The sequence below is a fragment of the Podarcis liolepis genome, assembly GCF_965112155.1.
Source record: "Podarcis liolepis genome assembly, chromosome: 5".
NCBI classification, from domain to species: Eukaryota; Metazoa; Chordata; class Lepidosauria; order Squamata; family Lacertidae; genus Podarcis; species Podarcis liolepis.
The window spans coordinates 75997352-76021673 of record NC_139556.1 but is presented as its reverse complement, the minus strand read 5'-3'; the positions used below and the strand labels follow the sequence as shown (position 1 = coordinate 76021673).

Here is a 24322-nt window from a genome sequence, read left to right as displayed (position 1 = left end):
TCTTGACTGTAATATGCTTTAACTGCTTTTCATATTGCAGTTTCCAGTTGTTGCAACACATCCTGGGACCGCTGAATGACGAGTGGATAAGGAATATAATAAAATAACAGTAAACACCCCGTATCTGCCTTGCTTCACCCAAAGACACCTCATTAATCCACAAAGAGGTCAATCCTAAATACAAAGAGCTGGCATAAACCAAGCCGGCATAAATTAAGCCATTGTGAAGTATGCCAGATCCAAACTCGGTTCAAGAGCAGGGATGCTGCTGGCTAAGCAAACCTAAGCCTGGCAGAGGGAAAACAAGCCTTTAAATAAAGCTTGAGTGACACCATCCTTTGGCCAGTTAATTTGTTCCCAGGTCTTGTGACCATGCTGAACAGGCTTAGGATCCAGCCCAAATCTCCCTCCCTCTGTCCTATGGCCACCATGCCTCTGAAACATCCCTTTTCCCAGGACTTGCACTGAAGTAAGATCCACCAAGTCTGGCTCAGGCTGCTAGATCCTGGCTGAGACACGTTGCAGAAGATACAGCAACATATCTCTGGCTGAGCCAGGATGAGGGAATTAAGCCAGCACAGCCCAGCTGAGGTGGGAACCTTCCAGCTCTATCAGTTTAGAACCACCTCACTCAGCACAGTGGATCTTCCTTTAGGATTCTCTCCCTAACCATTAAGTCCCATTGCTTAAAAAGGAATTCTTTCAGCCAAGGAATTAAGTTCATTTCTCTTATTGTACAAAAGTCTCACTGCATGTGGAAAAGTAATATCTATGGGGAAAACATATTTCAAATAAGTAACTGAATAAGTACTTTTCAAGTCTATTCTCGTCTTATCGGTGTGGAGAAACAATTGTCAATTTCTTGTCACTTTACATTAGCTACATTTTAGTAACATGTTATTTATTTACTTCCAACCTCTTTGCAACCGTAATCCTTTTCAAAGCACTTAATAATTTTATAACCACATAGGCAAGTGCTTTGGAGCATTTTCTGCAGAAAGTTTAATTCCAAAACAGTTAAATCACCTGGAAGAAGAAAGAGTGAAATGCCAGATTTATCTGAAAAGCAGCCCAGTGGCAGATGTCCCCCTCCCTCCATATGTTTAGTATGAGAAGCTGTGTGGTGGGAAGAACAGAAAAAAGTTCAAGAGATAAAAACAATGACTCCTGATACTAAGACGTATCAATTGATTTCCCATCAGAGGTGTCCTGGAACGCTCAAAGAGCCTGACACCTTTTTTTCCCCTTAATGAGTTCAGAAGTGGTCTATCTAGAGTGACTAAGACATAATAAAGACACACGAAACAAACTGAGATTCTGAGCACGTCTGGCTGTCTCTAGGAATCCTGACATGTTCCTTCCAGCCCAGTTAGGTTCAAAATTGGAGGATAAACAAGGTTTTAAGCAATGGTCCTTTACTACATGTGGGAGCCTGCTGTCATGTCAAATCAAAATCGGGATTTTAAATAGCAGAGGTACCTTTCATTTGGAACATGCTGGATTTCTCACATTCAGTAAAGAGCTTTTTATTTCGGTAGGCATTTTAAGGATGTTTTACGGTTAATTTGAACAGATTTTATTTTTGGTAACCTTACTGCACACCTGCTTAGGCTACGGTTTTAAGTGGTGTACAAATTGTTGAAATCGGTAGACGTGCAATCTCTTTGCGTTAGCAAATGTCATCAATAGTATTAGTTTCACTACACTGTTTAAATTTGGGGTTCCATTAAGACATCAGCCAATCCAGACAGCTAGCCTGGCATCTGCATTCCATTCACACAACCAGTGTTCCCCACAAAGAGGCACTTACACAATACTTGAGTGCTAAATGAATGGATCATGCATACTGAAAATGGAGAGAATGAATGAGTTATGTACTCTAATGAATACGTGCTGAAGGATTTTCTTGCAATGGAAGAGTTATACATTTCTTAAAGACTAGAAAAAGATTGTTCAGAAAAGGGTGTGTGTGTAAGGAGAAATACATAAATTTTCTTTCTAGTACTGCCTATCTGTTATAGCTCACCCGTCACACAGATTTGAACCGCTAATCTTCCGATCAGCAAGCCCAAGAGGCTCAGTGGTTTAGACCACAGCACCACCCACATCCCAATACAGTGGTACCTCGGGTTAAGAACTTGATTCATTCTGGAGGTCTGTTCTTAACCTGAAACTGTTCTTAACCTGGAGCAGCACTTTAGCTAATGGGGCCTCCTGCTGCCACTGCACGATTTCTATTCTCATCCTGAAGCAAAGTTCTTAACCCGAGGGAATATTTCTGGGTTAGCAGAGTCTGTAACCTGAAGCGTATGTAACCTGAGGTACCACTGTAGCTTGTTCACTGTTTCCTTGAGTCATTGATATACAGTGGTACCTCAGGTTAAGAACTTAATTCGTTCTGGAGGTCTGTTCTTAACCTGAAACTGTTCTTAACCTGAAGCACCACTTCAGCTAATGGGGCCTCCTGCTGCTGCTGCTGCTGCACCGCCGGAGCATGATTTCTGTTCTCATCCTGAAGCAAAGTTCTTAACCCGAGGTACTATTTCTGGGTTAGTGGAGTCTGTAACCTGAAGCATATGTAACCCGAGGTACCACTGTATATATTAAGACATTGTGTTAATGTAGCAATCTCTCTGCTGTTCTCCCTTTGGGAGACTTCTGAAATGGCTCTCAGATAGCTAGACTATGTTGCCATGATGGTGATGACCTATAATGAACATACAGGGCCTGGGTACCTGAAGAGGAATCTTCTTCTGCCGGAGTTATCTGATCTTTACAATATTCTTAAATAAGAACATAAGAAGAACTAGCTGGACCAGGCCAGTGGCCCACCCAGTCCAGCACCAATCTCACAGTGGCCAACCAGATGCCTGTGGGAAACCCACAAGCAGGATTTATGGCTTCCAGCAACTAGTATTCAGAAGTATTACTACCTCCAACTGTAGAGGCAGAGCATAGGCATCATAGCTAGTAGCCATCAATAGCCCTCTCCTCTGTGAATTTGACCAATCCTCTTTTAAAGCCATCTAGCTTGGTGGTCAGGGACGCGGGTGGCTCAGTGGGTTAAACCACTGCTTGCTGATCAGAAGGTCGGCGGTTCGAATCCCCGTGGCGGGGTGAGCTCCCGTTGCTCAGTCCCTGCTCCTGCCAACCTAGCAGTTTGACAGCACGTCAAAGTTTAAGTAGATAAATAGGTACCGCTCCGGCGGGAAGGTAAACGGTATTTCCGTGTACTGCTCTGGTTTGCCAGAAGCGGCTTAGTCATGCTGGCCACATGACATGGAAGCTGTACACCGGCTCCCTTGGCCAATAAAGTGAGATGAGCGCCACAACCCCAGAGTCGGTCACAACTGGATCTAACGGTCAGGGGTCCCTTTACCTTTACCTAGCCTGGTGGTCATCACTGCCTCCTGTGGAAGTGAGCTCCATTGTTTAATTATCTTCAGAGGCCAATCACATTCTGCTGCAAACCTCACTTCCTGAAGTTAGGCAGGGGGTGATTGGACAAAGGTTCTCTCAATTCTGGTGGCCATAATAATAATAATAATAATAATAATTTTTATTTGTACCCCGCCCATCTGGCTGGGTTTCCCCAGCCACTCTGGGCGGCTTCCAACAAAGATTAAAAATACATTAAAATGTCACACATTAAAAACTTCCCTGAACAGGGCTGCCTTCAGATGTCTTCTAAATGTCAGGTAGTAGTTCATCTCTTTTACATCTAATGGGATGGTGTTCCACAGGGCAAGCGCCACTACCGAGAAGGCCCTCTGCCTGGTTCCCTGTAGCTTTGCTTCTCACAGTGTGAAACATTAAACATGGAGTGGTTCTCTTGGCACTAAATCTGAGTTCTTTCCTATTAGATGTGGAGCTGGCCTTGGGCATAGTCTGGAAACTCCAACTAGTGTAGAAGGCAACAGCTACACTGCTGATGGGAGCAGACAGTTGACAGTATGTGACACCTTTGCTAAGACATCTGTGCTGGCAGATGTCTCCTGGAACAGGTTCAAGGCTCATGTGTTAATATACAAAGCTCTGAACAACATGACTGTATGATACTTTGAAGATCACCTGAGTCCTTACATCCCTTATATCCATGAGAGAAGAACTGTGGTTTGTTGTTTTCTCCTTTGTTGCAGAGGTCCAATTGGCTTCAGCTAGAAGTCAACCATTGCGTGTTGCCAAGTCCGTGCTGTGGAATACAGTTCCACCAGAGATTCGGCAGTACTGACTTTCAGGCATCTCTTGAACTTTTTATGACAACAGGGCTATTTTGTATTGCTTTTATGTTGTTCAGTGCTTTGCCATACTTGTCTATATTGTTGTATGCTGCCATGTTTTATGAGTTGGCAGGTGATAAACACACGCGCAGAGACACATACAATCAGCAAGCGAAGAATCCTTTTAGTTGGCCAGGCCTTATTACTGAGCAAATTACTGCAGTAGTTTTGATGGATGTTGGTCAGGGGTGTTAAATCAGGTCTGACAGATTTTTATTGTACATTGCTGGTTTGACAGTAATGCACTCTATTCTGTTGTATCTTCTTGTTCTACGTCAGCCACACTAGGAGTTTTTAATTGAAGGGTGGGATATGAACAATATAAAGTTATTACTGTTAAGTAAATAAAATGTGAAATGATACAATGCAAAATGGCAGGTATCAAAGTGAAGGCTTCACAATGGTGAATATGGAATAATCAGGAAGCCAAATCAATATCAAGTCATTATCTGTTGTATTTGGGCAAGGCAGCACAATTGGGCAATACTTGCCTTTTGCTTTGACAGTGTTTTGCATCCTGAGAAATGCTTTGAGTTTTATGAATGTCCTCAGGACACGAGGATGAGTAAGCCCATTTTTCAGAGTTGCACTGAAATAGCAATTCTTTCTAGGGTTACATAACCGTGTAATATTCTTCAAGGCAATTCAATATCTTTAACGTTTTTCAAATATTTGCTGTGGCTTAACAGCATGATTTCTCCCTCCCTGTCCCTGGCGTTTGTGTATGAATGCTTCCAAGCTGTCAGATAATACTGCTCAATATTACAAACTTCAGTATAGAATGCATATAAAAATATTTTAAACATAAGTGATTGAAAACTTCTTACACCTTCCAGCTGTATTCTATTTGGTTTATTAATCCAGTAAAACTTTTGTCACATCCCTCCACCCTAATTAACTTTCCCTAATTAATTTTAATATAAGTGTGCATAACTACACTTACTTGCATTTGTCCTTGGTTTCTGAGGCCTCTTCCTTGCTTCCTTTTAACTTCCTCCCAGAATCTCAATTCAGATTGTATGTTCCTTGTGGCAAGTGCCTATGTTGGAGTCTTGTGGGGTTCTGTTTAACTTGCCTCTCTGTATATTGCAATGTATATTACTTAACATACACATTTGCCATCTTCCTCCATCCCTGTGGGGAATTGAATGAAAGAGGCAGTTTATTTTTAAAAAGCCATCTTCCTCATTACATCCAGTTATAGCAAATAAACTAGTCTAAGCCTGTTTTTAAATGGAACATTCATGCCTTAATAGCTCCCACTAGGAAAGTTTTCCTTAAAAGTTTTGGGCCACCTCAACAGAAAAGGCTCAGTTTGGTCCCTGGAGTTATCTTATTTCTTGGTTCCAAGCACAGCAGATCTGCATAGGTAGGGTGTTTTCCATGGTGATCAGTGTCAGATATACTGAATTATGACAGATGTACCTGTTAGACATTTAGGGCTTCTCCCATAAATCAACTAGCTTAGGCTACATCTGTTGTTGTTGTTTTGTACAAGGTTGCTTTCAGATGTCTACGTAAGGCCATATAAAATTTACTCTATCATAAATAAAAATACCTTCATGTTTGATGAAAGATAATGTCCTTGTTGAACCAAAAACATGATGGGATTTTTGTTGCTGTTGTTTTGCTTCTGAGCCCTTTTCAACTATTGATGAGCTGCAAAACTAATGGCATTAACATAGTTTAAAGCATCACCTGTGTTTTTCAGTTGTCTGGGACTGAAACTGGGATATTGTGCTCTGGTACCAATGAAAACTATAAAGTGATGCTGTCAGATGCACTTCCATGGGGACTCAGGTTCTATAAATGAAAGGCTGCCACAAAGAATGGTGTCTCCCAGGCTACCCGAACTTTTGAAGGCGGTGGAAATACCCCCAGTTGAAATTAAACAGAAGTTTCTCATCTAATAACAATTACAGTGGTACCTCAGGTTACATACGCTTCAGGTTACAGACTCCGCTAACCCAGAAATAGTGCTTCAGGTTAAGAACTTTGCTTCAGGATGAGAACAGAAATCGCGTGGTGGCGGCGCAGTGGCAGCGGCAGGCCCCATTAGCTAAAGTGGTGCTTCAGGTTAAGAACAGTTTCAGGTGAAGTACTGACCTCTGGAACGAATTAAGTACTTAACCTGAGGTACCACTATATTCTTACTCAGACACAATGGACTTGACTTCATGTTTAAAAGTGAAAATAGATTACAGGTCTAAGAACTTTTTAAAAATTCTGATCAGTCTTCAGTAGATAAGATAGATCATTTAAACGAGCAATAATTTTTAAGGGAATAAATCTGAACACTCATTCAATTAACTTTTACAGCTCAAACTTTACAGCAACCGTGGAGAACCGATGGCACTCCCAATGTTGCAAAACTACAACTCCCATCAGCCCCAGAAAGCATGGCCTATGGCTGCAGCTGTAGCTCACCAACATCTCTGGAGGGCCGTTAGTTCCCCACTCCTGCTTGAAAGCATTGTTAGTGTTATGTACTGAGGTTCTCACCCTGGGCCAGCAGGGGGATACTGTAGATAGTTATGCAAATAAGGGATCGAAATTGATGTTCAGTGATTGGATAGTTTTAGAAAATTGTTACAGTTACGTTGTACTGGAGCTCTATATAAGCAGGCTGACTGAAACCTTCAGTTCAGTTCTGTTCTGGCCTGTGAATAAACAAGAGCTGTTTGAAGAATCGCTGTATCGTCTGATATGTTCACCCACAACTTAACAGTTGGTTAGCCAGATTGTATTTCAGTATATATTTTGAAAATGACAAAATTAAACATTTTTCAACCTGGTCCTTTCACATCTGAAGGCTGTAACAGTGAAACTGGTTGGAGGGGAAATGTAACCTGAATAGGCTTTATAAAACATAATTTTCAAACAACCCAGATTCTGCGGTACTGATGTTTAGAAGAGAAAGCTACAGGGGAGAAACACTAGCTATTAATTAATATATATATATATATATAATAATTGGGACAATACAATATCCGTATAACCCTAGAGGGGTTGTCTTAAAAAAATAAAAATAAAACTAGGTCAGTTCAATATAGCCTAAATAGAAAGCAGCATATGGAAGTGCAGGGAGCATCAAGGCCTCTGGAATAATGAGTGCATCCTTATGGAAGACCCAATGGAGTTAAAGAAAAATATATTCTTCCCCAAGCAACAAAAGAAATTAAAGTAAAAGTGGCATGCTTGCATAACTAATATTGGCAATGAGCTGAGATGCATGAGTAATTAAAAAAAATAAATGCCTAGCCCTGGGTGCAGACACATGCATGTTTCCCATCCCAAAAAACTCCATCCCTTAATCTGTTTATTACATATTTAACACTGTTTCTCACTTTACAATGCAGCCAGATATTTCTCATGGGCGTTTGTCCCCCAAACAACCCAGAGGCATATGCTAGGAAACTGCTCATTGATTGGTTCTCCGTGAAATGTATTGACTGCCCATTGAGAGACACATGTGTTTCCCTTCACAGGTGAGTGGTTCTACCACACCAAATACCAATGGAATTTCTCCTGAAAGCTGGTCTCCTGCTTCCACTCAGAGAGGTAACTAATTACATTTCCTAGCTAAATGGTATATATGTAGTAAGGAAAGCCAATGTGTTTCTCAGATTGTTAGATAATTTAAGGAGTCGTGTTCAACAGTTAATGGTTAACGTATCAATTTGTGCAATATTTCACGGTATTGCACATTTAGCGGAAGGCTGCAAAACAAAATTGTGCCCCATGCTGTCCTTTGAACTTTGAAAAGAATGAGGTAGGTAAGCCACAGAAAATTGTATAATAGGCCAAAAGGTGCATATGCCTTTTGGTAACCAGGGTAAGTATCCAGGAACATCCACCTACTTTTGAAATTGACTCGCACCACCAAAAAAAATCCCCCCCAAAGGGATCAAAGGCACAAAAGTCCACTTCTACCATCCTCTTCTGTCCGTGTCTCTGGATCCATCTCATTACATATTCAAAACTGTGATCCATGTCCTGCAAATCAAGAGTTGAGCTTGGTGTGCAATCCTGGTGTGTTGGGAAAATATCAAAACATAGGGTTTTTTAATTTTTAACATATTTTTTATTACAAATTTCTTGGTTTACAAAAGTATGTGCAATGTCTATTTTTCCAAGTTACCGTACATTTTCTACAGATCACTTTCATTTATTGAGACAATAGTGTTACATTAGGAAGAAAAGAGGGAAAGAGGTGGAGGGGGCCGTGGTGATTGGGGTGTAGTCGGTTGTTGATGTTTATATTTTACTTAATGTATGTGTGGGGTTTTAAACCAGGAAGTACCGTAGTTTACCGTGTATAAGACGATGGGTTGCCGCTGCGAGCAGGAGATTGCCATCTTGGATTGGGTGGGTGATTGGTAGGTGCAGCAAGGACTGCTGACAATTGGCTGCTGCTGTGGCAATTGGGAGGTGATTGGCGGTTGATGGCGGCGAGCGGGCAGACGAATGTAGGCTTCGTGACGCGTGCAATTGGCAGAGTCAGTCAGGTGGTTGAGCGATTTTTGGCAATCCCCCCCCCCAAAAAAAGGTGTCGTCTTATACACAGGGTATAATGTACGGTACAGTGGCACCTCTAGTGTTGATGTTTGTACAGTTGGTCATCCGTTTTGCAGATAAAGACTTTTAAGAATAAAAGCAGAAAATACTCTGCAAGGACGCTCTTCTCGTGGACTCTTTTAGGCCGACAAGGGTCCGAGGACCAGGCTGAGGAGACAAAGGAAGCCAGGACTTTTTCCTTTTCCAACATTGACAGTGTTTGTATTTGAAGCTTTTTCAGCACTTTATGCTTTCAGTATTTTACACATTAAAACTGTATCTAAAGATGCATGCAGAACAGCACTCTTGTTGAATTTCCGTTCAGCTGCACACATATTAACCTGTGCTAACCTCTCAGAACGTTGTGGCTGGCTTATTTTTGTAAAAAGTTGAGTCTGAGCTGTACTTCCACATACTCATATTTGTAATGCAGCATGCCAAAAATAGACCTTTGAAACAGGAATGAAGTAGCTTCTGCTAAAATACCGCACACCACCCCAATCTCCCCAGCAATGTGAGATTCCAGGGGTTGCAAGATGTGCTTTGCCCAGGGTCTGCTTTCTTTTGGAAACAGCAGAGACTGTGGTGTCTTCATAATATATGGCTTATTTACACATATCTACAACCTGAGTCTAGATGGAGAGGTTCTGCACCATCACTTTCCACAAGGTTTCTGTTCTTCTCGTGCCTAAAAGCCATGTATCTCTTGTTTCCCCAGCTTCCTTCTGTCGGCTCACACCACACTGTTCCTAAGCTTTCATCGTCTCTGTGTTTTCGAACTAAAGTGGCGCGTAACAAGACTTTAGCTGGCACTACTCGGAGGTCCACAAAGACTGAGCGGAAGGCTGAAGAGAATCCCAGGTCAGTGATCTCATACCATCCATCTGCTCCTGAAGAGCGGTGATGTGGTGGAGCATAAGCAAGTCTAATCAGGCATCTAATGAACCCTTTTATTTGGGTAAACTCAGATGGTAACTGACCCAACATAATGTGGTGAACTTCATGGGTAATCAGGGACGAGCCCAAGTCTTCCGAAAGACCAGCCAGCGCAACATCCTTTGCCAACTCCATTCTTTGACTACCCATGTCCTTGCTTCTCTTTAGAGAACAATGCAGCTGGCATGGGTATGGGGGCTGTCATAATCAGATCCGGCACTTCAAAATTTACCACTGCCGAGGAGACCTCTATTAGCTTCAGAGGGTTTGGCTATTTCATACCTTTTTATTTTCATCATTTTGAATTGTAAACCGCTTGGATATACCTTGGGAAAAAGGCAGGATGTAAACACAATTTAAAAAATTATATATTTGAATAAAGAGATGTAGCAAGAATGGAAAAAATCAGTAGCACCTGTATGAGAATGTGCAAGCAATACAGGTAAGCAGACAGGAAATCTGGGTCCTACCCTCCAAATGTGTATTTTAGGTATTTTTGCATCATATTCCTCTAACAAATACAAATTCTGTCTCTCAAACACTTAAAAACCCCATATATAGCATAAAAGAGCACGTAGCTGTCTATAAACATAATTATGGATTTTTTTTAAAAAAAAACACTTCACCGGAGTCCAGATCCCTTTAAACTTTGCATTTTTATTACAATCTGCCCACTCCTCCAGGAAACAAACAGTGAACCTTTGTGACTTTTCTTTCATGGAAAAAAAGTTAAGTGACCCAGAGGAGGTGCTATGTTATATCAATGCCAAAATAGGAAAAAAACAGGTTTAAAACAAAAGGGCATCCAAAACTGGGGAAGGAGAAGGGGGAAGGAATACAAGTATATTAGAAAAAGATACAAGTTAAAAAAATCTAATTTCTGCTACTCTTTCAACAATTTTCACAGCCAAAGGAGGAATTCAATACAAAAATGCATTTACAAGGTCATCTTCTGGAATAAAATCCACTTTATAAAGACACTTCATGATGTGCATTTTAGAGTTCTGATCATTCTGACAGTATTTGTTGTAAGGGGGAAATATAATTTGTTCTCTTTTCACTATTCATGGAAAGTAATTAAAACACTTAATACTGTGGCTTCAATACCATTTCACCGAAGATACCAGCTGAAAGGATTTCATGTTCAGTGAAGAACTATGTGCCTTGAAACCATTCCTATGAAATATGTGTGTTTCAGACGGAAACAGCAAATTTCACATCTGAGTAAAAGGGGAGAAAAAGAGCATGCATGAAGAAACTGAATAGTGGAAGTCTGCCAGAGTCACATTTCCAGAAATGTGTACTAAAACTGCCCTAGTGCATTGGTTTAAATCTAATCTAATCAATTATGTGATCCTGCTACTATGAATGACTCAAGAGATTTATGGTGTCGAAAGGGAAGAGTTTACAAGCAAACAGAAAAGGCCATAGGCCCAAGTTTGCATTTGAGGTTCCTAATACCCACAAGCCCTGCTTTCCTTCCTTCCTATGTACTTTGCTGCTCAAGCATCTATAGCACCAGACAGATAGAAAGTAGCTGCAACAGTGATAATCACTGTCCAGTAAACAATCACATTGCTTAGTAGGTATGGAAGAAGCAGACCTGATGTCCCTGGAAAGAACTATCAACAGACTCATTCTGGCTGCTAGGCTGTGAGATGAGAGAGAATAAGTGTTCTCAAAGTGCCTGCAGGCTATGCTTGGAAATTCAAGCAAGAGCTCGTAACATTTAAGAACATCTGTACTGCATAAATGTCCCTGCATTAAGTAAAACGTATTGCCAAGTGACAATATTCATGCTATAGATCCCAACATACCCGGAAGAGTTCTATAACCTGACCATCGTATGAAAGATTCCTGCTAGAAGCTCGCATTGGCAGCTCTGTATGATGGAAAACTATGGCTGGGGTTGGGGGAGAGAACTCTTGTTTCAGAGGGGCAAGAAAACACCATTATTATTTCTTTACATTTTCTTTTCAGATTTTATTTGAAATCTAATTCAAGTTGTCAAAGCTACAAAAAAGGGGGGAGGGGGTAAAACAATTGTGTGTGGGTGGGGTTTTTTCCTAACTCACAACATTCTAAAACAAAATATCACTACTGCCAGCAGATCAGTTACACACATTTCAGATGAAGTTTCTAAACACAAAATCTCATTCTGGGAAGTAGCCACAATGAAGGTATTTTGTACAATATAAAACAATGACAGGTCTACCGATGCAGTTACTCATGAGTATACACGTGCATTCACAAAAAAAAAAAAAATAGGAATGCTTTTTTTGTTTTGTGTTGTTGTTTTTTAAACAGACTCTTCAGGCACAAAAACAAAACCGCATTTCCAGTAAGTGACAGCATCATAAAAATTAAGAGTTTGTCAGTGTTTGCTCTTCTTTGACTTCTTGTGGGATCTGTGTGGAGAGCGGGATTGAGATCTGGACTTTTTTCCTGACTTTTTAGGTGACCTGGATCGCGACCTCCTTGATCTTTTGGGTGTCCTCGAACCAGACGGCGACCTAAAAATAAATTGTATTAATGTCAATAGATTGTTTATTTGGCTTCTGCCTGCCAAGATCAACCCCATTCTTAGAGTAGTTCAGAACCATGCTGGATCTGATGCACTCTTCCCCAAAGAGATTAATTCTATCCTTTAACATGTATGTATAAAAGTGGACAAGAAAATACTACCTGTACCTTTTTACTGCATACGTGTCACCCAAGAATTTTGTAACGCCACAATATTACACAAAGATAACTGTTCCTATTTATTTATTCAAAGGATGATTCCAGGTTCAGACGACAGGCCAAGCCAAATGATGGCTTAGCTGCTGAGTCACACTGACCAAAAATGGATTTCCAGAAATGAACAACATTACCTTTTAGCTTTTTTACTGGCATCTCTGGGAGAATCCTTGTGAGATGACCTGGAGCGCGAGCTTTCTTTGTGGGATCTTTCAGATCGCTCCGAGCGTTCCGATTTTGGCGACGGTGATTTTGCTCGCCTGCTTCCACAGCTGCGGGATGGGCTGGGTGATGTGCTGTGTCGCCTTTTCCTTTTTCAAAAAAAAAAAAGAAAAAGAGAAATTATGGCGCACCTATACAAAGATGCCGATCACCTCACCAAATATATTAAAGCAGTTTGACATTGCTTTCAGAACATTAAATGCATAAATATTCAAAATCTCTTTATGCACATTTCCAGAGCAATAGGAGTTACAGCGGCAATCAGGCTGCCCATCAAAACTGCATGGTTAAATAAAACTTGGGACTTAATTATACCGCCTTAAAAAAACACAACTGCAACTGATTGTCCGAAAACCTATGGTAAAATTTATTTCAGATGCTTATCAGTAATGATTAATATTTGAATTAATCAGCAGTGACTTCAAGCCCTGCTGGGATTGAATACACTCCAGTTCCCAGTACTGAATGGCATTGTATTCAAGATTTGCTTTTGGCAGGGATAAGCTTTACTCTAGTGTTCCTGATTGGCAACTTGAAGGTGTAGCTGATCCAGCAGGGTCTGAAGTCTGTGCCAAACAGCATTTAAAGCCTTCCTGATTATTCCTTTGCAGCCACACCTTTAGCTGCCCTACACCTGACATCATACAGGTTGGGTGTGCATGGCTTGTGGGGAAACAACCTTGCAGGTTAAATTAGGCCACCTGCTGGGCCAAAATAGGCCCACAGCCTACTGATTCCCCACCAATGCTTTAAGCTATAGCCTTGTTCTTCAGATATTGTAACTTGTGTGCACCCTTGTTTGCCGTTTTATCCTGACATGCTTAACATTTAAGAAAGCAACCATTGCTTTAAATGCTCCTTTTAAAGTGGCTGTATATATTTATCGTCACTGTTATCAGTTGACTGGATGATAATTTTCTTCTAAATGCCAAGATCCTTGATTGTGAAATTGCAGGGTAAACAATGGCAAGGTTGCAGAAGCAATACTGTCTTCATACACACACACAAACGTGATAACTCACATCCCACTGAAAGTATTATTTTCCAATTCAGACACTCAAATTTAGGTGATCAGAACAACAATTCAAAAACAGAGTGGCCCCCAAAGTTTCTGCTCTGCTGGTGCAAGAGACTTCTGCTTGCGGAATGTAACTTCCCTTCCTTTCCCCTGCAGCCCACCCCCTCAAAATTGGCTCTGAAGGGTTAGAGGAGCCCCTGGAGCAAATTTGGGGGGCATGCAGGGGAAAAAGGGGAAAACTTGTTGCATTCTATCTAGCCGTCTTAAGTTATATACCTGTCTTTTCTTGTTGGTGTACATTCTTCTTTCTCTTTCTTCTCTTTTGATCTGGATTCAGATTTCTCTTTGTCCTTCTTGTCTCTTTCCCTTTCCCTCTCCAGCTCCTTTTCTTTCTCCTAGATTAAAAGTAATTGGGCACTTCAGAGAATTCAGAATTTATCATACAGCAAGATGTATATGTTAATTCATTTTATGCCCTACAAAACAGAGCCAAAGCTTGACATTGAGGGAACAAGAAACAGTCTAAAGCAGCTTCCTGTGACTCCACATTAGATCACTGATCCATTTAGCTGAATGCTGTCTATCTACCCTGACTGGCAATGATTCTCCTGTGTTTCAGAGAAATGACATTCCCAGCGCTACCTAGATACATAAGAGAACGAACCCGGGATCTTCTGTATATGCTCTACTACTAACCAACAGTCATTGCCATACAGTCAAACATTAAAATCAAGTAGCCACTTTTAAAACAAGTTTGGAAACATATTTGTCTTCTTAATCGCATTCTTGCGGATTCTCAAACATCTTTATCTCAAAGCTACAAAACCTTTGGCACTTAACTTCTAAAAAAATATATCGAGCTAAATGTGCCCGTTATATGTGGCAATGTGATCATTAAGCGTAGTAACCTTAAAATTGAGGTTTTGATGCTAAATCGTTTTAAAAATAGATACAGTAACAACAAATATCATGAAGTTATTGCAGGACAGTAAATACCAAGCTATTTATTATTTTGTCTAGTTTACACAAGTCTATCACTTTAATATGCTTAAAAAGGTAATAAAGCCTTGTGTCAGTTTCTGTATGCTCATATTCAATTTTAAATGCAGCCCTACCACAAAGCACCTATCACCCACAGAAATGACTTTAGATATCATGCACTTATACAGATCAAATAATCTATCTGGATAAGTCTAAAACACTAAACAGGCAAACTATTAACTGCTCCAAAAACTATTCTTATTTAAGATTGCCAAGTGTATCGTGAGGCCAGTACCATTCAATGGGTTGGATCCAGACTGCAAGTGGATTTGAGCCTGAGATGTGCTGCTGCTTGTGCATATCATGCTAAGCAATAACTTAGAATTATACTCAAAACAGGTTCCAGTAATATTAATAGAAATCTGTGTCTAAACTAAATTAAAAAATCCAGAACAGTAGCACTACTTACCCTCTGGAGCAGTTTGTCACGGTAGTGTTCGACCTGTTCTGAAAAACTCTGGCCTGGCTTCTTGGGTCTTTTTCCAGATTCCAACTCATCTTGAAACTTCATTACCTTCAGCTGTGAAAATACACATGCAACTAGAGTTACTTGCAAGTTTGGCAAAGTTACAACATACACATTTGGATTAGGCTTTTTATTTACTTCGTTTTGGCCCTAAGGTACATGGTTTAGATACATTCACCTAAATTTCTCCTCAGTGGCGAGTTCTCAAAACAATTAATTGGTGCAATTACGATAGTAAAATACATGTAAAGCTGGCATGTATTTTAATATGCACCTTTAGTTTATAATGAAATTTAAACTGACTTTATGTTTTGATCCTTTAAAGCTTTGACCATTTTAATGTATATTTTATATTCTTTGTACATCACTTAGAAGTTTTATTTATCATTAAGCAGTATACAAATTCTGTTTAATAAATAAATAAATAAAATCCCACCACATGCCTCAGATTATCAGTGAGGCTGAAAGACTCTGGAGTTTGTCTCTTCATCAGGTTCGATAAAAGGAAAATTATGACTTGGCATTACATGAATAAGCCTTGGGTTTGGAAATTCTCCTCCACAGTCATGACAAGATCTGAAATTCTTGCTTTTATTTAACCAATTGCAGTTTAGCATTATCCCGGGACAAACTGCTGTTAGCTTTTACCACTGAAACAAGCCAAATTAGGAACACAGGAAGCGACCTTATATCAAGTCAGTCCACTGGTCATCTAACTTAGTACTGTCTACACTGGCAGGTAGTGGGTCTCATTTAAGATTATGCCTGAACCCTAAACCACAGGTAAACCTGAACTGTGATTAATTGAAAGCAACCACACAGGAGGAGAAAAAAAGAAAGGGGCTCATTCACATAACGCTTAACAATGGTTAAGCATTACATCTCAACACAACTGCTAAATCTCAAAAAATGAAAGGAAAATTAATGCAGAGTTCCTCGCTCTCAAGTAGGAATGCAGCTTAAAACCTTAATGGAGATCATACAATAAATTTAGAGATTATTATACCCCAATGTATTGACTTTCATTGGGCATTACTACTCCTAATATTTGAGATCATATTTAGAAAAGGGATCCTTAAAATAAGCATCCATGAATAAGAATCCATTAATCCTAAAGGACCAATCTCATTTTGCAATACAGTTATACTCTTCTCACCAGCAGAGGGCACCCTAGACTTTCCAAGTAGTTATGACTAGAATACACTTTTACCCAATAGTTCTTCCTACATTCTAGGAATGCAATAAGTGCTTTAGAAATTCAAAAATAAAAGCACCACTCTCTTCTAACAATTGAGAAGAGATCAAATATCATCCTTAAATCAAGACTGAATAAAGTGCATAGGCTCCAATAATTATGCAAAATAAGTAGTTTAGAAATATACTTGCTCAGTACATTATGGGCTTCAAAGTTCAAAATGTTCAAGGCTTCTCATGTGTATGGCTCAATTGTTGCCTCTTCTGCCCTCCCCTATTTATTTCCCAACACTTGCTATGATTGAATAATGCCCTAATTATGTCCACTGAACTGTGTAATAGTTTTTTGCTTGTGCAATTTAACTTTTTCCTCTTCTCCCATCACATTCCCCCAAAATTTGCCCAGGAGGGTCCTCCAGGTTGTACCTATGTTTCCCTTATGTTACATCTCTCAATAATAAAACTATTAAGACCCAGTGCCAGCCTCACATATACATAGTACAAATACAAGTAATTCTTAAATATGATAAAATTTGATTACCACTCCTGAAATCCAAGTGAAAAATGTGAAAACAGGGAAACTGATTATTTTTATGCTTGATCAATTATGTCAGAGTATAAAAATAAATTTTATCCATGTTTTTCTCACACACCTCAATTTCTCTGAGTTTGGCACGCTTTTCCTCACTCATTTCTGAGTATTTGCTTGAAGATTTTGAATCTGACATTTCTTCTCTGATTGGATTAGAGTACATGTGATGCTCCTCCGATTTAGAACTCTGGGTGTCCTCTTCATCTTCACTTTCTTCCTCTTGGCTTTTTTAAAAAAATGGAAGTACAGGAATTAATTCTCTCTGGGGGAAATCTGCTGTTTATCATTTTCCAACAGAGCATTTTGTCATTACATAAAGTCAAGCACAGATACATGTGCCAGCATACTTTGCTTCTATTTTTGATCTGTAACATCCTTACTATTATTATACAATATCCTTTTTATTTAAAATACTAGGCGTGGACTGCAAAGAAAAATTACTGAGGAGAACAGCAGCACAGGGAAAACGGGGAGGATGGATTATATCTGTTTACGCTTCCTCTCAACCCTTTATTCACACTTTCACAAGCAGAAGCAGCCTTCCATATAAATGTCACTTGCTTGACCAGGAACAGGAAATATAACACAGGTATAATCGAGCACAATGAAGTGTGGCTGCAGTATATCATTGCTGGATTGGTTTCAAAGTAACTATGGGAGGGGATACACATCTCAGCGTGAAACCAAAGCAGTGCAAATGTGCATCTGATTTCCCCGTTACTGACCCAGCAATGAATCAACAGTGACTGATCCAACAATGCATGGAGTGCTTCATTGATGAGGATGCCCAGATCTATGGAAAGCCAGCGCAGCACCTCTCTTTGAGCCAGGATGTGTCTGGATTCAAGAAGAAGACCATGTGTCCCAATTTGGCTCCATTTATCCAACTACTGAGAGAGTGCCGCTTCAGCTCCCTCTGAGCCAGTTTGGGGCATCATTTGGACCCAATCTGACCCCAAATCCAAATAGGGGCCTTACATAGCCCTATGTATATGTAGGGTTTAAAACCTTAATTAAACATGCAGCCAGCAGCCATGGGAGGGAGGGAGGAGGACAGGCAAGCGTCTTTGCTTGCATCTACTTCTGCCCCACCCCAACCATACATTTAATCAGGGTTTAAAGCCCATTCCTTTTGTCCTCCCCTTTGCTGAACCCAACCCGGGGCTGCCTCAACCCACTTCAGGCAAATCTCAGATAGACCTGAATCAGTCAGATTCAGTTTGGGATAGAAGCCACATATCTTTTTTTAATGTCTTCCCATAAAACCTGAAGGATCTCCCACATATCTAGGAATCCACTCTTGCCTTTTCTCTAGGCTGTTTTGGCACCCAAATCACTTATATCTGAAATACTAATGGAGAAGAGATTTTACCATTACTTTCTAAAATAACTCTACAGAGCCTAACTCACATGGGACATTGAACAGATTTTCACTGGGCGTGGAAGCAGGAATAGACAGTTCTTTGGTCTAACATGCTACCAGAGCCCAGTAATTAAAGGAAACATGTGCATTAATGTATGAGGTTACAACTTTTGTATTTATCCATGGGAGGCTGATCTCTTCCCTAATATGGGACTCCAGAAGCATAGACATTTCACACCCCCATAGCATGTTTGAAATGATCCTTGTTATTGTGTAATATGTTTAGGATCAGAGTGGCCACGGGAAAAGGGGAAGAGAAGACATACAGAACACCTTAATTCTTACTTCTGATTTTCTTCCTCTTCAGATTCCTCATGCTGGTCAAAAAGCTCCCATTTAGATGTTGTTACCGCTAGTAAGGGGGGGGGATGCAAAAACATTAGCCAGTGTTACTTAAAATTATATAAATCTTATTTTTTTTTAAAGGTATTTGTAGCTATGCTGCATAGCAGTTAAATTCTAACTGTTTTATTTAATGGCACTGTTCCAGAATAAGAGCAGCACTTGTGATGTCTGCTAGTGAATTTAAAGTATTGCTTCATTAATATTTAGCAAGAAATGCTGAACTAAAACCCATTTAACTGAAATGTACGTAACGAAAGTGGCAGAAGCTAGATACGACACTAACCTTGAGCTTCAAGTGCAGCTTCATCTACTGCTTCCCACTTTGAAGGGGCAACTTTGAAAATTGGCTCATTTTTTTTAGACTCTTCAGAAGCATCCACTGTTGAATAAAAGATTATAGCAATGACCAACATTCCAAAGTAGTCCAGCTTAGTATGCTCTCTCTTATATAGGGCACTTGAAAAAGAGAAGCTATTTTAAAAGGCTTCAGCATACGTTGCTGCAAGTAAAAGATTACGTGCAGAGCAAGTCTCTGCATGTTTACTCAGAAGCATCCCACCAATGGGATCTATGACCTTGTGCTTTTAGAATGGCAGACCTGAATATTCAGGAAGGGCCCATAACGCAATCTTCTAAGGCCCATGCCATTTTAAAGTAAAGGCAGAGGATTCACGTCACATAAAAGCCTACTGCATATGGAGACTTGTATGTCATGGAGAAGACCAAGACACAGACAGAGATCATAATTCTGGGAGACATGCACACAAGCCCCTCTAAATTCAAGAAATTATGCACAAATTAGGAGAGGCCTGATCTAAAGCTCTGTGGGATCTAGGAACATTTGAGCTAGCCTGTGCAAAGGAGTCACTGTAGTCTTTCTGCTGTGTTATCATTTTGCACTGGAGCTATCAATTTTAGGCGGTATTCAAGATAAACCTGTAATAAAAGGGTTTCTGCCCCAAGTTGATTTATGGCCTAACAAGGTAATGAAAATACAGATCTTGCTTATATATGATTGAACACAGACAGAATAGTAATAACCAACACACTTCACATCTTCCATCTTTTCTACTATTATTCTATGGAAGCCAAATTTCTAATAAAAACACCTCTTCTCAAATCTCGGCAACACTGCATTTTAAACGCCAAAGTACCAGAAAAAACGGGGCCTCAGTTAAATGTGCGTTTTGCAGTGAGAAAGTGCAGGCTTCTAAGTACACTAAATCTAGTATTCCTTACAGGGAACACCATCAAGGTCATCATCAAGCGTCTTAATAGGGACTCCATCAAGATCATCAATTGGAGCAACATCAATAGGAATTCCATCCACATCTTCTAGAGGAGCACCATCAAGCTCTTCCTCGATGGGAGCTCCATCGAGATCATCGGGTACTTCCTGTAAACCAAATGTAAGTTTTATATGCATAGTGTTTTCCTCAAGTTGTTACAGCTTCATTTCAGATACATTTTATGCATTTAGTTCACAAAAATGTGCAGAGCTATTATGTTCACCTCCTATTACGGGGCAATTCACAAATCCAGCACTTTTCCTTGTGGGCTGAAGTGGCCCAGTGTGTGCACCCGGTATACAATGTGACATGGGCATCTGCACAATATGTCTGATTCCCCCAGTCTTTCAACCTGCAACATACTGTTTTCCACATCTGGATGCTACTAGCACCACTAGCATGCTAGCATCACAGTTTGTTGTACAACCGAACACATAGGAAGTTTCTGGATTTACTTGACGCATTAAACACCTCTGTCCAGTATGCAAAGCAGTTTACCATTCACAAAATACATGAAGATGCCAGAAGTAAGACCCTGGTTACAGATATAATACATTTTTCTCAGGGTCCATAAATGTAGTAGATGCACAATTTCTTGGGTGGGAGGAGGGGGGAAGGGGACACCAATGTTTGTGTTTAATAAAGAGTTCAGCACATGCAAACGCTTTCCAAGTTTCCATGTTTTCCTTTAGAAACCAGTTAATAGATAGCTGAGTTCCCATATTTCTGTAGTTCATTTATTGTTTACACTGCAGTAAGTCTCCGTACAAAATATGTAATCTCTCCTGCTTACTTTGTTGAATTACTTCACAAAAGACACTGGCATGAGTAGTACATGTTTATGGTTTGGATAACCCAATAATTTTGGCCTGGCCTGGCTTGCACTTCACATGAAATAGTACTTAAAATAAACTATGCTTTACACATGCTGATGAAACTATGGGCATTTTGCTCCTTCCCCGCTGCTACTGTGCAGGGGAAGAGACAAACTGTACTGTGACTTCTTGTCAAACTTAGGCTCATTTGCTTCTCTCCAAATGAACCATGAGCAGTAAGACAAGAACCAGGCCCTAAGTTGTTTGTATCTTCTGCTCTAATTACAAAACCAACCAACTCTCAACAACTATACGTTTCTCAAAATTGCTTCTCCTTGCACCTGTGAGGAATTAGCCACAGGTTAGAAATTCTTGGCTCTAACAACTTTTTAGACACATTCCAGCTTCTTGAGACAAATGCCCTAATAGACAACATGTATTTTAATCCGTTAATTCCAACTCTAACCACATAATGTGGAAGAGATGGCTGGTCTCAAGCATTCAGGTATTTTAAAATTCTCTCTCACTCACAAACACACACCTGAATACTGATAAAGAGGCAATGCACGTGCTTCAGGTTCCAAGTAATTTCCAATACGTAACTGGTAAATGAGCTAGTTCAAAGGCAAAGGTATGGACAATGTTAACATTCACATTAGGGGAAAACTGTGTTTATGCAACTTCAAATGAAAGGAAAGATTCATTTGGGAACCAAGAGAAGCCTTCATGCCCTAGAGTCCAGCTACAAACCTCTGCTATGATTTCCTTACCTGTAAGGCTTCAGATTCTCTTGTTTGCTTCCAAACGAATAGTACCAATAATGGTCTTATCTCACACTTACCTCCACTTCCTTTTCTTCAATAATATTTACAAGCCCCAAGAAAATATTCTGCAGTTTGATCAAAAATGGTTCTGGATAAATCGCCCAGTCTTCCCATGCTCTGAAGCATGTCATTACCCGTTGCTAAAAGTAGTAAACAATGCTAGTCATTTGTATTGAGAAGTACTTTAAGAACATTACACAAAGCACAACGCCACCTATCTAATTAGCACTGCACCCATCACAGAATGTTCATATCGGTTTTGATGTGTTTAGTAAACTTGGGGGGCATCCAGCAAAGTCATTCTCAAAGCAGACCCACGAAAATCCTTGTTAGGGACTAACTTGAGTCCACTGATTTCAATGGGTCTACTCCAAGTATGACTTAGACAGATACCACCTTTTGGGTACAGCCAATAAAAACCAATATATTTGGTGCAGACTGCAATGGAGTGTAGACTGCACTATTTATATTTAATTGGGATTTTATTTTCACAGCAAACTATACACAAACTTTGCTTTGGTGATAAACAAAGTCATTTTTTTCTGACATGAAAGGTTGTATATTTATTGAAGGGCAGGTTCCTAATTCAATTTTCTCTCCAGGGAGGCTTGCACTAATTATTTTTTGGCACCAAGCAGAACAGCTTTTATTTAATACTTATATTTTTACAACACTACTTTGTTTGCTGTTTTGTATTATTTACATTATATATTAATAATTTCATTTTTTATGTCAATAAAGGAACAAATGAGGTTGGCAGTAGCGAGGGCCTTTCCAGGGTTGGCATCCTCAGAGGGGTCTGTCTTTTAAGGTGCCAGGTGACATTTTCAGTCATATGTTTTTGGTTTTTTTATTTTCTATTTGTTGTACTGATGTCATTCTCTGTGGCTGGTTTTACTGTGTGTCAAGATGTTAGTTTCCTATCATATTTTATGCTTTTAATTTTTACTTGTAAATCACTCAGAGGACTTTTGTTGTTAGGTGGTATATAAATATTGGAAATAAAAAATAAACTTCGAAGAGAAAGTTCCATGGGATACCACTGAATTGAAACACTTGATAAATTGTATCACCTGTGGCAAGAATTGATATTATTGTTCCACTCTACTTGAATTAACTAGCTTACCAATAGCAAGGTGTGTGTGTTATGGCCTTGTTAAATTGGTCACTGCAGCGAATCTACTTTTAGATACGTAAATATCACTGTCTGTTAGTGGTGGTTTCGTTCCTCTTTTCCCTCTGAATCAGTTCTCTACATTTCCCATCTCTTCTCTCTGTTGCCCTGCCCCCATCATGCATATATATGTTTGCCAATTCACAGCTACACTTCATTCATCTGCTGAAGTGGTCTATGATCCGCAAAAGCTTGCATGATAATAAATTGGTTAGTCTTTTAAGTTGCAACGGACGGCTGTTTTCACCCTGAAACTGCTCACTGCATGGAAGTAAACAAATTCAATAAATAATCATACACATACCTTAAAGTTTTCAGACTGTAAATGGCCTTGTATTGTTCGGTATGTAGCATTCAGATCAGAGTATATCTGGCAAAGTTTTGTCTCGAAACTGAAACAACATTTTCATATATTACAGTTTGCATTACTGAGTAAGCCACAGCAAAAGTCATTAAACTTGCATCTAAGCTACAAAAATGTGCACCCAAATTTCTTATTATTCAGAAGAGGCCTTAAACACACCCATTTAGGAATAGGTCTAAAATTAGCTTCACAAATAAAACCTTTAGAAAGGTTACTACAATTTGTCAAAATTTATTGCTATAGGCCAACCCAGCCTTTCAAGACACCTAGCACATGTATATACAGTGGAACCTCGGGTTGCAGACGTAATCCGTGACGGAGGCACGTCTGCAACCCGCAGCGTTTGCATCTTGAAGCGCCGTGTCTGCGCAGGCACGATTCGGCACTTCTATGCATGCGCAAAGCATGATTTAGCATTTCTGCACATGTGGCGAAACCCAGAAGTAACCCGTTCCGGTACTTCCGGGTTTCCCACAGTCTGTAACCCAAAAACAAGTAACCTGAAGCGTCCGTAACCTGACGTATGACTGTATTCACACATACAGAGAGAGAAATTATCCTAGTTTAACAATGGGTGCATGCTACAGAGGAAAGTTACACAATTTTAAGTTGGCTCCAAATTGATCAAGTGTAAACATTTTTTTAAGGATTGGTACTCCTATAGATTTGTCAAGGTGCCAGACAGTACTAAAAGGTAGCACATGAAAAATTCAAAATCTACAAAGGTTTTTGACTTTTCTTGAAAGCTTAAAATGTTGATACTTACAATTTTCTGTAATATGAAGCATTGGCAACCTTTGCAGAAGAATTGTACAACACATCCGACACCAAATATAATCTTGCAATCTGCAAAAAAATTTAGAAGTGTTACCAATATTACTGTTCCACAAATAACTTTGAAAATCCAGTTGAAATTGCCATTTTAAGTGAATAGCACACCAGTTTTTAAAAAATAAATAAAGCCTGTTCAAAAGTGCATGATATACCGTATTTTTCACTCTATAAGATGCACCAGACCACAAGACGCACCTAGTTTTTCGATG

At 39.8% G+C, this 24322-nt stretch overlaps 2 protein-coding genes across 10 annotated transcripts in view; one reads left to right on the top strand and one right to left on the bottom strand.

Annotated features, from left to right (window-relative positions):
• LOC310707086 (uncharacterized protein) overlaps positions 1–15193 on the top strand; it is a gene marked incomplete at its 5' end in the record, with an annotated part of 35597 nt that extends 20404 nt beyond the window's left edge. Inside the window, 3 exons of one of the 2 annotated variants that reach the window (XM_083503718.1) lie at positions 7769–7841; positions 9556–9698; positions 15001–15193. Of the gene's footprint in view, positions 1–7768; positions 7842–9555; positions 10379–15000 lie in introns of those variants that run through there. The other variant, XM_083503717.1, reaches the window with a different exon arrangement.
• The window catches only part of U2SURP (U2 snRNP associated SURP domain containing), a 35602-nt gene continuing 21690 nt past the window's right edge, over positions 10411–24322 (bottom strand). For all 8 annotated transcript variants that reach the window (XM_083503655.1, XM_083503654.1, XM_083503656.1 and 5 more), the window contains 11 exons: positions 24046–24125; positions 23220–23307; positions 21759–21881; positions 20053–20209; positions 19097–19192; positions 18754–18820; positions 17107–17269; positions 15203–15313; positions 14029–14147; positions 12647–12823; positions 10411–12286 (listed from right to left, as the gene is read on the bottom strand). In XM_083503655.1, coding sequence (XP_083359781.1) covers positions 12148–12286; positions 12647–12823; positions 14029–14147; positions 15203–15313; positions 17107–17269; positions 18754–18820; positions 19097–19192; positions 20053–20209; positions 21759–21881; positions 23220–23307; positions 24046–24125 — 1320 coding nt within the window. In that variant the 3' untranslated portion in view covers positions 10411–12147. The remainder of the gene's footprint in view (positions 12287–12646; positions 12824–14028; positions 14148–15202; positions 15314–17106; positions 17270–18753; positions 18821–19096; positions 19193–20052; positions 20210–21758; positions 21882–23219; positions 23308–24045; positions 24126–24322) is intronic.